Source organism: Malaclemys terrapin, unplaced genomic scaffold (genome assembly GCF_027887155.1).
Source record: "Malaclemys terrapin pileata isolate rMalTer1 unplaced genomic scaffold, rMalTer1.hap1 H_1, whole genome shotgun sequence".
Taxonomy (NCBI): Eukaryota; Metazoa; Chordata; order Testudines; family Emydidae; genus Malaclemys; species Malaclemys terrapin.
Genome location: NW_026530195.1, coordinates 681166 through 698114, shown reverse-complemented (window position 1 = coordinate 698114; position 16949 = coordinate 681166). Strand labels below are relative to the sequence as shown.

At 56.8% G+C, this 16949-nt stretch overlaps 1 protein-coding gene across 2 annotated transcripts in view; it reads left to right on the top strand.

Moving 5' to 3' along the window:
* Positions 1–15868, top strand: part of LOC128829625 (uncharacterized) — a 30475-nt gene extending 14607 nt beyond the window's left edge. Inside the window, exons 10-13 of one of the 2 annotated variants that reach the window (XM_054015103.1) lie at positions 1930–2283; positions 12435–12639; positions 12933–13275; positions 13848–15868. In XM_054015103.1, the coding sequence (XP_053871078.1) occupies positions 1930–2283; positions 12435–12639; positions 12933–13275; positions 13848–14240 (1295 nt within the window). In that variant the 3' untranslated portion in view covers positions 14241–15868. Of the gene's footprint in view, positions 1–1929; positions 2284–12422; positions 12640–12932; positions 13276–13847 lie in introns of both variants that reach the window. The other variant, XM_054015102.1, reaches the window with a different exon arrangement.
* The last annotated feature ends 1081 nt before the right edge of the window (positions 15869–16949 follow it).

Genomic DNA, 16949 nt, shown 5'->3' with positions numbered 1-16949 from the left:
TCCCACACAGCCCCACTTCCGTCCCACCCCATCCCCCCTCCAGTTGCTGTGTTAAAGAGACAGAAAAGCCTATAAACAACTCTACAATCCCACGCTGCCAGCCAGTCCTTTAGTGTCTGAAACTAAAGATTTATGATAAAGGAAAAGAACAAGAAGAGAACTGTTAAATGGTAATACAGTCACATACATACAGAGACCTCAGAGTCCCTGTATCAGGTTCCTAGCAGTATTGGTGAGTTTGGTGACTTGAAAGTCCCCCTGGAACACATCCATAGCTGCAGGGCCGGCTCCAGGCACCAGCCCACCAAGCTTGTGCTTGGGGCGGCACCTGGAGGGGGGCAGCGCGGTGCTCCGGCTCCGGCTGCCGGGGAGAGCGGGGCCACGGCCGGAGCTCGCCGCCCTCCCCCCGGCGCTCAGGCCGCCGGGGACAGCGGAGCCCTGGCCGGGGCTTGCTGCCCTCCCCCCGGGGCTCCAGCCGCCCTCCCGTGCCGCACTGGGGAGGGGGTGGAGGGGCGGCCAGAGGCTTTTTTGCCTGGGGCGGCAAAAAAGCCAGAGCCGGCCCTGCATAGCTGGGCTGGGTCATTCAGTCCTTTGTTCAGAGCTTCAGTTTGTAGAAAAGTCACTCCAGAGGTGAGAAGCAGGAATGAACACAAAACGGAGAAGATGCAGCTGCCTTTTATATCGTTTTGCCGTGCGGCTTGTATTTCCTTTGTCCCAAACACAAGCTGCCCAACCAGAGGTGCCGACTTTCTAATGTGCCAGGGTGTTGCCCCAGGCCCCGTCCCCCCTCCACCGCTTCCCCCAAGCTCCCATCCCACCCCACCCCCTCCAACCCTGCCCCACCCAACCCACCTCTTCCCATCCCGTTCCGCCCCCTCCCCCGAGCGCACCCTGCCGCTTACTGCTCCCCCTCCCCCCCAGAGCCTCTTGCACACTGCAGAACAGCTGATCTGTGGCAGGCAGGAGCCACTGGGTGGGAGGGGGAGGCTCTGATCGGTGGGGCCTGCTGGTGAGCGGGATGGTGGGGGGGGGATGACAAGCTGATGGGGGGGCTGATGTTGGGTGCTCAACACCCATCATTTTTTTTCCATGGGTGCTCCAGAGCACCCTCGGAGTTGGCGCCTATGTGCCCAGCACATGGCATGGAAGCCTTAGAGTTCTGCGCACAGGTGTACCACATTCCTTCCTGACTCATAAGGTGCAGTCCCTGGCTCCTTTCAACGGGCTCATTGTACGATTGATGACCCTTGATGGGCCATCGAACAAGCTAGGCAGTGCTGATGCCAATCTGTCTGCCATGGCCCCCTGCCCCCTCCTGTTCTGGCGCCCCTGCCCTGGGCTCCTCTGACCATCTGGTGCCACATCTGAGCTGGCTGGTGACTGGAGCAGTCTGGCTCGTTTGCGTGTGCAGGGAAGTGGGTTTGCGTAACGCCTGCAGGCAGAGGGGTTGTGACCTCAACACACTGACTGACACCCCCCCTGCAGGGCAGTTGTGGCCCCACTCTGACTCCTGACCCCTCTCCCAGGTAACCCCAGCACCCCTGAGGTTGTGGGTGTCCCAGGAGTCGTTCAGGGGAGCTCTCGCTGGGTGAGGGGAGGGCCTGGCAGAGGCTGCTGGGGACACGGGGACAGGTCAGACCAGATGGTGATGGGAGGCTGTGGTGTTTAGATGTTGCTTGTAATTATTAGAACTGGGAGCACTGGCTGTTGGGAGTCGGAAAGGACAGGAAACAGGAAGGAGGGGGAGGAGTTGAGGAGGCAGAGTGAGAGTTACAGAGGGTGCAGCAGCAGCAGCTTGGTAAAGAGGTTTCCACTGTAAAAATAAAGTCCTGTTGAAGTTTGTTAGTACCTTACCTGGTTGATACAACAGAGGTGTGTGTCAGATCTCCAGGTGCTGTAACTATGACATGCAATTTCCACATGTTCTAGTCCCACAGGCTCCAGTTCTGGGCGAGATCTCCCGGCCGCAGGTCCTGGCCCCCGGGGAGCAGGTTACACTGAGCTGCCAAATATCCAGGTTCTACCCCAAGGAGCTGAGCGTGGCCTGGCACCGACAGAAAAGAGGAGAGATGGTGTTCCGGTGCTTAGACAACCTGGACACCCACAAGATTGACACCCCAGACCCCACAGCCGCCGCAGACGGGAAATCCTACAGCGTGACGTCCCAGCTCCGCTTCACCCCTTTGGTGCCCGAGGACGACGGGGCAGAGTACCTGTGTTCTGTGGAACATCAGACCCTACAGGAGCCTGAAGGGAAATCCACTGGGCCGCTGGAGCTGCGAGGTACGAGCGAGCGGGGCCGGGCAGCGCCGCGCTGATGCTGGGGTGATTGTGGGTGAGGAGGTCTCTGCCCTCAGGCACTTGGAGCGTCCAGACAAAGCGTCACTTTGGGTTGAATCTCCCCCGGCCGGTTCCCAGCGCGTGGGGAGGTTCCTGGATCGTTTGGGGACTGGCCCGTTGGCTGCTTGCAGGTTCCCCAGTGCTGGGGAAAGAGGGTGTCAGGTCTGGAGAGAATTGATGGGCGGGTGCAGCAGCCCCTCTGTTTAAACTGGGTTCAGTTTTCCACTTAAGGCAGGGACTCGCCCTCATTGTTTCGCAGGAGGAGAACAGTGTGTCCTCCCCGAACTCACAGCCCAGGGTCTGAGGGCAGAGGAGAAATTTTCTAGGGAATTTCTACTAAATCTGGGATCTGGTTCGGGAATGGGAATGGGAACGGCACCTCTGAGAAGGTTTTACCTAACGTGTCTGACCGTTGTTGACATTGTTTGCTAAACAGCTGGGTCTGTCTCCTTCCCATGGCTGCCATGACTAAACCCCACTGAAAACGAGCAGCAAAGGGACAGGTGAAGACATTAAGCTGTAATTAAGCAAAGTGATTAATGGTGTACCCAGTCTTTGATCTTATGGGCACAATTGGCTCTTGCCCAGGAGAGCTGCTGCTCCCCACACAGCGCCGTGGGACTGACGCCACGTCCTGGGGTTGAAGCTACTCAAACCCTCAGCAGAGACGGTCCCTTTTCCACTGGCGAGGCCGCCCACAGTAAAGATGGCTGCTGTCTCCTGTTGTTTCAATGGCACTGAATCTATCGGCTGCCCTCAGAAAAGATGGCCGACTACATGAAAATGAGGCTGCCTGTACCAAAGATGGCCACCCTCTCCCATTGTTTCCAGTACAACAGTAGCCAGGCTGCCCTCACAGAAGAGTCCTCCCGTCCCCCCCCCCCCCAGCCCAACCTCATGCTCCATGGCAGGAAAACTGTGGCGGGCCTAGGGACCAGACGCAGCACTGGATGGGCTCCCCTCACCGGTATAAGGCTGGCACCGCTGGGTGGAGTTAGGGGGGAAAGACTGACACGCTGCCTCAGAGCACCATTGTTGTCAGATGTTGGCTGTGTGTGTGTGTTCTCCCTGCGCTGCCCCAGCTCGGCACAGACAGCCGGCACGGCAGACCTCGAGCGAACTGCCCAATATGACCACAAGATCCATTGCAGTAGTGAAGGCGCCCGGCCAGGTTTATTGTCAGTGAAGCACGGTCCTAATGCCCCGGCTCGGTGGTTACAGGGGCACTAACACGTGTGCCCGTTGCAATGGACTTGCTCAGTAGTGACAGGACTTTCCATTCCCCACTCGGCTGGCCAAAGACACCCCCTCTGAGACCCCTCTTTATACACCGATACAAACAAGTTACGTATCGCCCCTTGGACGTGGTTAGTTATCACCCATCACCTTGTACATGTTGGTTCGGTCAAAATATCTCTATCCCTCACCCTGTCATCCTGACCTTATCTTTAGGAGGGGTCAGTGTGTTCTCATTACCTTCCGGGGGTGGGGCTGTTTGTACCATCCTTGGTATGGGGTGTTCTGGTACCAGCCGTCTGGAACGTGTCTGCGTGTGTGTCCTGTGCCTGGCACGTCTCAGGAACGTGTGTTTCTGCAATGCCAGCCCTGCTCTCGCCACGTTCTGTGCACCTGCCCCCAGGCACGTTCTGTAGCTGGGACTGGCTTCTGCGCAGAGCCGGAGTTTTGCTCACTTTGCTTTATACCAGCAAGGCTTGGCCACCACCTTAGTTCAGGCCGCTGGACTCTCACCGGGCCTTGGATACAAGGGCTTATGTCTCAGGCTCCCTTCCTACCATTAGCCTACCCTGTGGGCTGGTGGCGTATGTCTGCATTCGGTGCAAGGAGCTCCTGGCCCTCAGAGACCGTGTACAGGCTTTGGAGACCAGAGTGGCTGAACTGGAGGAGCTAAGGGAGACAGAGGTACATAGATGAGACTTTCCAGGACACAGTAGTACGTCCCACCCCCGGTCTGACAGCCTCTGTGCTGTTGAGGAGGATGAAAGCCTCAGGGAAGGAGAACATCCAACTGGAGCAGAGGGAAACGATCCCATAGTTGGGACCCTCCTCCCAGATGATGATGTGGTGTTCTCTCACACTGAGAATACATCTCCAGGGGAGGGAACTCCAGTTATTAGGAAGAGACAGATATTAGTAATGGGTGATTCGATCATTAGAAACATAGATAACTGGGTTTGCGATGACCAGGAGAACCGCATGGTGACTTGCCTGCCTGGTGTGAAGGTTGCGGATCTCTCGAGACATCTAGACAAACTTATGTGTAGTGTTGGGGAGGAGCCGGTGGTCGTGGTACATGTAGGTACCAATGACATAGGGAAGGGTAGGAGAGACGTCCTGGAAGCCATATTTAGGCTGCTAGATCAGAGATTGAAGTCCAGGACCTCTATGGTAGCATTCTCTGAGATGCTGCCAGTTCCACGTGCAGGGCCAGTTAGACAGGCAGACCTGCAGGGTCTCAATGTGCAGATGAGACAATGGTGTAGGGAGGAGGGGGTTTAGATTTATTAGGAACTGGGGAAACTTTTGGGAGAGGGGGAGCCTTACAGGAAGGATGGGCTCCACCTAAACCAAAATGGAACCAGACTGCTGGTGCTTAAAATTAAAAAGGTCGTAGAACAGTTTTTAAACTAAGAGTTGGGGAAAACCAACAGGTGCGGAGGAGCATGTGGTTTGGACATCCCTTAGGGGAGGATCTATAAATGGAGATTCCCTATGTCCTAATAAGGAGGAGGGGGGATCGACGGGGACCGGGTGGGCTGAAGAGTCAGAGAGAGATGGTTCAGGGGGTGATTGAGCCCTGGGAGTGTGTGACCAGAGAGAGGCACTGTTGCAGTAACAGGGTCCCCCGGGGGATCGGAGCGAGCGGTCTCAGGGGCGGAGGAGTCTGCAGCTCGACCCTGGCAGAGAGGGGGTGACCTGAAGAAGGGCTGGCACACTGGAACGGTGGAAAGCGGAGAGCACAGGCCGGCGAGTGGCAGCAGGAGGATGTATGCTAAACGCCTTTAGAGCGACCTGGTGGAGCTGTGCAGGCAGAGGGGGCTGCGCATTGGGAGGTCCACCAAAGAACAGCTCATTGCCCAGCTGGAGGAGAGGGATCGCTTGGATGAACCGAGCCCTGTCCTGAGGGAAGCCGCCCGGCGGATGCAGCGTGGGCCCTGGGGCCAGACCTGGCTGGGAGGGGTCAGACTGCTGCCAAGGACATCCCGAGACCCTGCCTATCTATACCTAGGGGAGGGGTTGGGGGAAGCCCAGCGAATACCGAGGGTGCCCTGACCCCGGCGGCCAGCAGGGGATCGTCCCGGCGGAGCTCCCCATCCCGGGAGCGGATGCAACTGGAATGTGACAGGGAGCTGAGACTGAAAGAGCTCGAGTTAAGGCAGCAAGAACTGAAGCAGGAGCGGGAAGAGAAGGAGAAACAACGTCAGCATGAGCTGGAACTGGCCAGGCTGAGGAGCAGTGGGGCCCCGGCTGTGGTGAGCGAGGGGGGATCCAAGACTGCAAAGAGCTTTGATAAGTGCTTCCTGGCCCAGCGTAAGGAGGGGGAGGACATGGATACCTTCCTGACGCCCTTTGAGAATACCTGCGAGCTGCTCCAGGTTGACCCTGCAGACAGGCTCCAGTTTCTCATCCCCTCACTGGACTCCACAGCCAGGGAGGTGTACAGCCTCCCCAAGGCCAGGGCGCAATGCCCCTCGCCGGCTCTGACTGCGGGTCACAACCAGGGCACCCTGGGGGTTGCTTGGCCAGTCCTCCAGGTCCCCCCCCATCAACAACTCAGTGGGCAAATACGGGTGTACCCCTACGCCCTTGGGGCCCTCCTTGGCCCCCCACTTCAGGTGTACCCTCGCCACAGGCACCTTGAATGGAGTCCCACCCACCCCCGTCAGAGTCAGGTGGGTGTTGGGCACCACCCAATCTGGGACCACCACCTCGGGCCGGACCAGCGTCACCCCCTGGAGTGGCACCTCCATGGCGCCCTATATAGGGGCCCGCCGACCCTCCACCCCCTCAGTTCCTTCTTGCCGCTCGTGACGGCTAGCTGGAACTTTGCTCGCTCTTGCAGCAAGCATAGCAGTGTCCCATTTCAGTGTATATAATAGTTTCCTCTCTTAGTTTAGAATTAGAGTTAGTTGTAGATAGTTGATAGCTGTTGGGTTTTTTTCCCCCCAACATACTAGTCGCCCCGCTGGGGCATGCCCGGGTCCCCAGGGTTTGAACTCTGCAAGGACTGCGGGAAGTTTATGCCGAAGAGTGACCCACACTCTTCCTGCTTAAGGTGCCTTGGAGAGAGCCACCAAAGAGACCGGTGCAGTATCTGCAGGGGATTCCGTCCCAGGACTCTTAAGGACAGAGAGCAGAGACTCAAAGTGCTCCTGATGGAGGCGGCCTTATGGCCACACTCGGACCCCGAGCTGCCCGACCCGGCGCCCAGCACCTCATCCTCGGTGCGCAGCGCCCCAGCACCACTAACAAGGCAGGAGGCCCAGTCTAAAACCTCTAAGTCCCGGCACTGGAGAGAATCGGGACATAGAAAGTCGGCCTCCGTGTGGGACTGATCACCATCTCCAGTGCCCGTGAAAAAGAAGAGGCCGGTGAGGGGCCGATCACCCCACCAGGACCTTAAAAGGCCAGCGGCATCCACAAGTGCCGGGGGACAAGCTGTGCCACAAACTCATCCTCCCATAGCTCTGTCGACTCCCGCCCTGGCGAGGGTGCGGTCGAGTCCGGACCGGTCAAGATCCCGGACCTCAGCGAGGATGTGCGTCTCCCATCGATGCTGGAGGCGTTCAAGGCAGCCTCTGACTTATTAAGCCTCCCGGTGCCGGCCTCTCTGCACCGGTGGAAAGAGCCGCCGACCATGGCCCTACCCCTGATACAATCACGGGGCAAGCCAGCCATGATGTCGCCTCAGTCCCTGCCCTGCGCTGCTCCACCGGCACCGGCCCAGAGGGAGCATTCCCCGGCCCTGCGGCACCACTCCCCGGCGACAGTGGGTACTGCTCCCCCTAGGTACTCCTATTCGGAGACCTCAGACTCGGAGGCGGAGTCCTACCGCTCCAGCAGATCGAGGAGTAGGAGGTTGGCTTCGCAGGCGAGCCAACAACCTTACCTGCCGCAGTGGCAGCAGCAGTGGCAACCGCCCTCCCAGTGGCCCTTCTGGACTCCCTGGGCCTACCCTCAGTCCATGGGGCAGGCGTACAGCCCTCACTCCAGGTCCGCTTCGGTCTCATCGATGTCGGTGGCTCTGGCGCAAATGCCTCCACCACCGGCACCGCCGTCCGAGAGGGGTGTGACACAACAAAGCCTGGCACCCCCTAGTCATACACCGGCACCGGCGGGGACCATAGTTCCGATGCCGCAGGCACCGCCCAGCATGCCTTGTCGTTCGGTGTTGACCCCGGTACCGGCCGCGGTGCCGCATCCTGTGTCCGCACCGGCCATGCAACCACAGTACCGTGTGCCAAAGGCCCCGGCGGAGACCGAGGGTGCGGAGGAAGTCCCGCTCCAAGTTATCTCTTCCTCTTCCTCTCCGGATGAGGCGGTCGCTGGTACTTCAGTGGCACCGGCCCTAGAGGACAACAGGATCCTCCAGCAGCTACTTACGCATGCAGCCCAGAGCCTCCTGATCCAGGCTGAGGAGATTGAAGTGGATGTGTATCTGGTGGTGGACATTCTGGCCCCCTCGGGCCCATCCAGGGTTGCCCTACCATTGATAAAAATGATGGCAGACACATCCTGCACTTTGTGGCAGACGCCAGCTTCATTGGCCCCTACGGCCAAAAGGACAGAGAGGCGATATTTTGTCCCATCCAAGGGCCATGAGCATCTGTATGCCCACCCTCCCCCGGACTCTCTGGTTGTGGATGCGACCAACCAAAGGGAGCGTCAGGGGTTCCAAGGGTCTACACCAAAGAACAGGGAGGCCAAAAAGTTGGACCTGTTTGGGAGAAAGGTGTATTCCACAGGGAGGCTGCAGTTGCACATAGCCAACCAACAGGCTATAGTGAGCCGGTATGGACACAACACATGCTCAGCATTGTCCAAGTTCGCTGAACTCCTTCCCCAGGAATTGCGAACAGAATTCTCCGCTCTGGTCGAGGAGGGGAAGTTAATTACACAAGTGTCCCTCCAGGCAGCTTTGGATGCGGCGGATGCAGCCTCACGCACTTTGGCGACTGGGCTGGTTATGAGGCGGGGAGCCTGGCTTCAGGTATCAGGCCTTCCACATGAGGTCCAACAGACCATCCAGGACCTCCCCTTCGAGGGGCCCATGCTCTTCTCCGAGAAGATGGACAAGAGGCTACATAGCCTAAATGACTCAAGGGCTACCTTATGTTCACTGGGCTTGCACACCCCAGCCACCCAACGTAGGCAGTTCAGGGCGCAACCGGCCCCATGACCGTACCAGCCTCAGAATTGTACAGGCGCCTTGCGTAGGCGAAGCAGAAACGGCAGAAGGAGGCAACAACAGCCCTCCGGCCAGTCATCCGGCCAGCCAAGGCCCCCATCGGGGCCTAGACCCCCAATTTGATGGGATGGTCGGGGACGACCTACCGGTCAGGACTCTGGATCCTTCCAACCCTACCTTTTTGTCACATCTGTCCCCCTTCTATCGTGCCTGGTCCCGAATCACGTCGGACAGTTGGGTGCTCCGCACGGTAGAGAGGGGATATTCTATCCAGTTCTCCTCCCTCCCGCCCTTCCACCCCCTCCCCGTCCCTCTTCAGGGACCCCTCTCACGAATAATTTCTAATCCAGGAAGTACAGTTGCGGGGGAGGGATAGCTCAGTGGTTTGAGCATTAGCCTGCTAAACCCAGGGTTGTGAGTTCAATCCTTGAGGGGGCCATTTCAGGATCTGGGGCAAAAATTGGTCTGGGGATTGGTCCTGCTTTGAGCAGGGGGTTGGACTAGATGACCTCCTGAGGTCCCTTCCAACCCTGATAGTCTATGAGTCCCTCCTCGCAGCAGGGGCAGTAGAGGAAGTTCCTCAGGAGCTATGGGGCAGGGGCTTCTATTCCCGCTATTTCCTAATACCGAAGGCAAAAGGGGGCCTCAGACCCATTCTGGACTTGCGGCATCTGAACAAGTTTGTAAAGAAGCTCAAGTTCCGTATGGTCTCCCTGTCCTCCATCATTCCCTCCATGGATCCAGGAGACTGGTACGCCGCCCTCGACTTGAAGGACGCGTATTTTCATATTGCAATAGTTCCCCAGCACAGGCGTTACCTCAGATTCATCGTGGGCAATCCCAATCTCCAGTTCACAGTCCTGCCTTTCGGCCTGTCAGCAGCCCCAAGGGTCTTCACAAAGTGCATGGCAGTCGTGGCAGCCTTCCTGCGCAAGCAGGGGATTCAGGTGTTCCCCTACCTGGACGATTGGCTCATCAAGGGCCGTGCCAATGCACAGGTGGAGGCTCAGGTGGTCTTCATCAGACAGACCTTCCTCGAGCTCGGCCTCCTGCTGAATGAGGCCAAGTCCACCCTGTCTCCTATCCAGAGGATAGAATTTATAGGGGCAGTTCTGGACTCGACACATGCCAGAGTGTACCTACCGGAGGCCAGGTTCCGGGCCATGTCCGACATCATTCTCAGTCTCCAACGTTGCCCGACACCACAGTGAGAAACTGCCTCAAGTTGATGGGTCATATGGCTGCGTGCACCTATGTGGTGGGCCACGCCAGGCTCAGGCTGCGCCTGCTCCAGTCCTGGTTAGCAACCGTGTACCGGCCAGCCAGAGACGCCCTAGACTCTGTGGTGACGCTCCCCCGAACGGTGCTGGATTCCCTCCAGTGGTGGCTCGACCCGTGGGAGGTCTGCGCAGGAGTACCCTTCGTCAGTCCCAGCCCTCCCTATCCTTGGTAACAGACGCATCGGGTCTGGGGTGGGGGGTGCATCTGGGGGACCTCAGGACCCAAGGCCTTTGGTCACCAGAGGACCTCTCCTTGCACATCAACGTCAGGGAGCTACTGGTGGTGCGTCTAGCCTGCCTGACCTTCAAATCTCGCCTGGCGGGCAGGTGTGTTGCAGTCCTCACGGACAATACCTCGGCGATGTTCTATATCAACAGACAGGGGGGTGCACGCTCCTCTCCCCTGTGCCGGGAAGCCCTCGCATTATGGGACTTTTGCGTACAGAATGCAATTAATATGACGGCATCCTACCTCCCGGGGGAGCAGATCGGACTGGCGGATGCCCTCAGCCGCTCGTTCCATGGACACGAGTGGTCCCTTCGCCGAGATGTAGTACGCTCAATTTTCCGTCTCTGGGGCTATCCCCAGATGGACCTGTTTGCCTCGAGAGACAACAGGAAGTGTCAACATTTCTGCTCCCTCATGGGGCGCAGTCCAGGGTCTCTGACGGATGCCTTCCTCCTCTCGTGGGAAGGCGGCCTGCTTTATGCCTTCCCCCGGATTCCCATGGTTCACAGGGTACTCCTCAGGATCCGCAGGGATCACGCTCGTGTCATCCTGATAGCGCCGGCATGGCCGTGCCAACTCTGGTACACGTCGCTCCTGCACATGTCCACACGGGCGCCCCTTATGCTGCCCTGCTCCCAGACTTGATCACACAGGATCGGGCCATCTCCGCCACCGAACTTGGAGTCGCTCCACCTTACAGCCTGGATGCTCCATGGCTAAACCCCGTAGAGATGCAACGCTCTCAGCAGGTCAGGCAAGTCCTCCTCGGTAGCAGAAAACCCTCCACCAGGGCCACATACATGGCCAAGTGGAAATGCTTCTCCATCTGGGCCGAGCAGCAGGGACAGGCCCCATTGCTCGCCCCGATCCCTCTCATACTGGACTACTTGCTTTATTTGAGACAGCTAGGACTTTCCCTCTCTTCGGTTCGGGTCCACTTGGCGGCCATCTCAGCGTTCCACCCAGGAGCGGAAGGTGGTTCAGTTTTCGCGAACCCATTGGTTGGTTGCTTCCTCAAGGGCCTGGACAGACTGTTCCCGCATACTCGACAACGAGCCCCGGCTTGGGACCTCAATTTGGTCCTTTCCGCCCTCACAGGGCCCCCCTTCGAGCCCCTGGCTACGTGCTCTCTATTATATCTCTCATATAAGGTCGCATTCCTAGTGGCTATCACCTCGGCCAGGAGGGTGTCAGAACTCAGAGCACTGACGTCCGAGCTGCCATACACTGTCTTCCACAAAGACAAAGTTCAACTCAGGCCACACCCGGCGTTCCTTCCGAAGGTGGTCTCCCAATTCCACATGGGTCAAGACATTTTTCTCCCTGTGTTCTACCCTAAGCCACACTCCTCTGGCACGGAGCGTAGGCTGCATTCCCTGGACGTCCACAGGGCCCTGGCATTCTATATTGAAAGAACCAAACTGTTCAGGAAATCAACCCAACTCTTTCTTGCCGTGGCCGACAGGAGAGGGTGCTCCAAGTCTCATCACAGTGTATCTCCTCATGGATCACGGCCTGCATCCGAGAATGCTACCGTCGGGCTAACGTACCTGCCCCGCCGATCACGGCCCACTCCACAAGGGCACAGGCCTCCTCCGCGGCGTTCCTGGCTCAGATCCCGACACAGGAAATATGCAGAGCTGCCACGTGGTCCTCAATCCACACATTTACGTTGCACTATGCCATCACGCACCAGGCCAGAGACGATGCAGCCTTCGGCCGTGCAGTGCTCCAATTCGCAGTGAACTCCGATCCCACTGCCTAGGTTCAGGCTTGTGAGTCACCTGCTTGGAATGGATGTGAACAATCACTCGAAGAAGAAAAAACGGTTACCTACCTTTTTGTAACTGTTGTTCTTCGAGATGTGTTGTTCATGTCCATTCCAATACCCACCCTCCTGCCCCTCTGTCGGAGTTCCGGCAAGAAGGAACTGAGGGGGTGGAGGGTCGGCGGGCCCCTATATAGGGCGCCATGGAGGTGCCACTCCAGGGGGGCGCCAAGGCCAACCCTATGGACGCTGCTAGGGGGAAAATCTTCTGGCTGGCGTGCATGCGGCACGCACACACCTGCTTGGAATGGACATGAACAACACATCTCGAAGAACAACAGTTACAAAAAGGTAAGTAACTGTTTTTTTTACCCCGAGGGGATTCACCAGATCAAGTGGAGCTGGGACGGAGCAGAGAGATGGAGAGACGAGAGCCCAGAAATCAGCCAGAACACGGATCTCACGTTCAGCGCTACGAGTGTCTGGAGAATACCCCGCCGGGGACTGAACCGTCCGGAGCTCAGAGTCCAAGTGTCCGTTCAGCAAACCCCTCAAAGCCCCGTGATCGAGAGAGAGATCAGAGCCAGGGACACAGGTGAGGGGGGCTCCCTGGGGTCAGACGGGGAATGAGCAGGAATCGCTGCCCCCCGCGGGGTCCCTGAGGGATGAAGGAACTTTGGGAGCAAATATTCCTCGTCCCCCTTTCCGGCTGGAGACGCCGATGGGTCAGGGTGTAACAGTGTCACCCACGGGGGTGATTTTATGGGGTAACAGCCCCACATAGGGGTCAGATCTCTCCTGTCTGAAGTGAGGGGGGAGCAGCCCCCCGCCAGACCCCATCTCCCCCTTGCGGGGCCTGTAACTGTCTCTGGATGTTTCATTCCCCAGGTCTCCTGCGGCCCCCGGAGGTGTCAGAAATCTCCCAACCCGAGTCAGTGATGGCGGGGGAGGAAATCACCCTGAGCTGCTGCATGGAGGGGCATTTCCCCGTGGATCTGAGTGTGACCTGGCTCAGGAGGGCAGGGGGGCCAGGGCTGCTGTTCCCCTGAAGGGCTCTGCCGAGTACAGAATCGACCACGGAGCTCCCCACACACAGGACGGGAAAAGCTTCCAGCAGGAGACGAGACTCAGCTTCACCCCCTCGGTGCAGAGATACCAGGGGGCAGAGTACGACCACCGGGTGGGACACGATGCCCTATGGACCCCCATCGAGAAGTGCAGAGGAATGAGGGTGAGTCAGTGACTCTCAGCCCAGAAAACTGCCCCCCAGCACTGCCCCTGCCCCCTCAGTCCCAGCCTCCCAACACCTTTAGTATGTATGTGGTGTTTGCACAGAATCTCTGCCCCACCTCCTCATAGCGGGATCTTTCAGCCCAGCCCCTAGACCAGCTGGGGAGAGGGGCTGTGGCTGGGGGGGGGTGGCTGAGGGTGGGGTCGGGGAGGTGAATGAGTGAGATGGGGAGAGAGAGGGGAGGGATACCCGAGAAGAAGCCTCACAGGAGATGGTCCTGGGAAGAACAGCAAACCCAGGGAAGGGAGCACAGAGACCACGGCCGGGCTTGGTGAAGAGCCAGAACACAAGGGGGTCCCGGCTTCTACAGCTTGTGCTGGGCCCTGCTGAGGTCCCTTCCCCTCAAGCTGCCCCATGGACAGGGTATGAGTGGGGACATGGAATGGGGTGAACCAGATGCAGCTCCAGTGCCTCTATGGACAGAGCCTGGTTTTCTCCCAGTGAGGGGCTAACCAGGGCCCTGGGGGCTCCGCAGAGAGAGACCTCATCCCCTCCCCTCTGCTTTTCTCCAGGGCACAGAGCCAGCGGGTGGCTCTGGGATCCCAGGCAGCAAGACTCCCAAAGAGATGTGGACAAAGACCTCGGGGTTCCAGGACACACAGGACCACCCACAGACCCACAAACCTCCACCCGCCAAGCCTGTCTGCACCTTCCCCCACCCCACGCCTGCCCGGGGCCTGGCACCAGCCCAGGTGCCTCGGAGGTCTCTCTGTGCAGGGATCCCCTGCCTAGAGGCCCATGTGAACACCACGCACTCAGTGTCAGAGCTGGGGGCACAGAGTGACCTTCAGGTCAATCCTTTGACTTGTGTCAAATCACTGACGAGGATGTTTGAGAGCCAGATCCAACAACTGCACCCACCTCCCATCCAACCCCGGCAGCACAGTGGCCCCCAGAGGCCGTGAGCTTTTCCAATCCAACAGCAAACCCCTCTTTGGCATAGACCGTATCCTTATAAATAATGGCATAGAGAGCACACTTATAAAGTTTGCAGACGATACCAAGCTGGGAGGGGTTGCAAGTGCTTTAGGGGACAGGATTATAATTCAAAATGATCTGGACAAACTGGAAAAATGGTCTGAAGTAAATAGGATGAAATTCAATAAGGACAAATGCAAAGTTCTCCACTTAGAAGGAACAATCAGTTGCACACATGCAAAGTGGGAAATGACGGCCTAGGAAGGAGTCCTGCGGAAAGGGATCTGGGGGTCAGAGTGGATCACAAGCTAAATATGAGTCAGCAGTGTAACACTGCTGCAACAAAAGCGAACATGATTCTGGGATGTATTAGCAGGAGTGTTGTAAGCAAGACACGAGAAGTCATTCTTCCGCTCTGCTCTGCGCTGATACAGAATCAGCTGGAGTATTGTGTCTAGTTCTGGGTGCCATATTTCAGGAAAGATGTGGACAAATTGGAGAAAGTCCAGAGAAGAGCAACAAAAATGATTAACGGTCTAGAAAACATGACCTATGAGGGAAGATTGAAAACACTGCGTTTGTTTAGTCTTGAGAAGAGAAGACTGAGAGGTGACATGAGAACAGTTTTCAAGTACATAAAAAGTTGCTACAAGGAAAAGGGAGAAAAATTGTTCTCCTTAACCTCTGAGGACAGGACAAGAATGGGCTTAAATTGCAGCAAGGTAGGTTTAGGTTGGACATTAGGAAAAACTTCCTAACTGTCAGGGTGGTTAAGCACTGGAATAAATTGCCTAGGGAGGTTGTGGAATCTCCATCATTGGGGATTTTTAAGAGCAGGTTGGACAAACCCCTGTCAGGGATGGTCTAGATAATACTTAGTCCTGCCATAAGTGTAGGGGCCTGGACTATATGACCTCTCGACATCCCTTTGGGACTCTCTGTCTCGGGGGAACACCCTGCATCCCCCCGTTCATCCTTATAATATGATTGTGTGGTATCCAATGCAAAGTTTGTCATGTCGGGTGTCTTCGGAAGGCTCATGATGCACTGAGCATTGTTGTTATAGTCATGTTATAGGTTGTAATTTCATGTATATAGTTATGAGACTGAAAATGTGTCCTCATGGCTTAAAAAAAGCCCAGACAAAATCCAAGAGCAGAGGGGCAGTTCACACCTCATCAGGGCATGGATGGGACAAACCCAGCCCAGCCTCACAGGAACAAAGGACACTGGCCTAGGCAGCAACAAAGGATCTGTTGGACTCTCGAGTGAGTCACCCCCCTTCCCTTGGTCAGTTTGGGACGGCGATGAGGTGATGCTCACCTGACCCTGAAAGGGGGGGCGCAAAGCCAAGAGGGAAGAAAGAACATGATAAAAGGGAGAGACATTTGCCATGCTCTTCCTCTCTCTTCCACCTCCATCTACAGACATCACTACCAAGCGACTGAAGCGCTGATCGAAGGGGAGAGCCTGGCTGAAGGACAACCAGCCAGCCTGTGGTGAGAAGCATCTAAGTTTGTAAGGGCATTGAAAGTGTTAAGATCAGCTTAGAATGCGTTTTGTTTTTATTTCATTTGACCAAATCCGACTTGTTATGCTTTGACTTATAATCACTTAAAATCTATCTTTATAGTTAATAAATCTGTTTGTTTGTTCTACCTGAAGCAGTGCATTTGGTCTGAAGCGTGTCAGAGACTCCCCTTGGGATAACAAGCCTGGGACATATCAATTTCTTTGTTAAATTGATGAGCTCATATAAGCTTGCAGTGTCCAGTGGGCATAACTGGACACTGCAAGACGGAGGTGCCTAGGGTTGTGTCTGGGACGGAGATATTGGCTAGTGTCATTCGGTTGCACAATCCAAGGAGCAGTTTACATGCCAGAGGCTGTGTGTGAACAGCCCAGGAGTGGGGTTCTCACAGCAGAGCAGGGTAAGGCTGCCTCCCAGAGATCCAGCAGATCACCGGTCCAGATAACACCAGGGGAACATCACATCCTTCCAGTCCTATGATTCTTTGCCCTGTCCATGTGTGACAAAGTGGGACTGTTCTTAATGTCTTGTCTGAATACAGTGTGTGTGCCTCAGTTTCCCCTATGTATTCCTTAAGTATCTAGGTGGTGGGACAAGGGTTTGTGATCATTGCAGACAGTCCTAGAGGGCAGGTGTGACTGCGACTGGATGCCTGGGCACAAACAATGGCCGACACTCTGTATCCTGGCAACTGATGGCTGGGACCCATCCTCTGCAACAGCTAGCTGGAGGTGTTTGAGAACTAAGCAAGAGGTGGAGGCCAGGTGATCTGCTCTCCCGAAAAGCCCGGAGGAGGGGAGCTGGGTGTGACTGAGGCTGGGTGGCTGGAAGCTGGTCAGTCTCCTAGTTAGGACTCGGGGGCAGAGCCCAGGCTCTGGTTCCACCCAAGATAGATTTTGCTGTAACTTCCTGCTTTTTGTGCTAAGAAGCTCTGTTCTATGCTGGGTTCCCGAGGGCTGATAACCTGTCTGTGTCACATGCTGGCTGGGAGTCACAGCTGGCTGCAGAGTGGGGGGCAGGGCCGCGTCCAGAGGGACTCGCTGTGAGGAGCTCATGGGGTGAATGGGGCTGGACGCCCCGAGGTCAGACCCAGGAGGCGCAGAAGCCAGGGAAGCCAAACCCTACTGATAATGTGCCCCGAGGGGTGTCACATGACAAGGGGTCC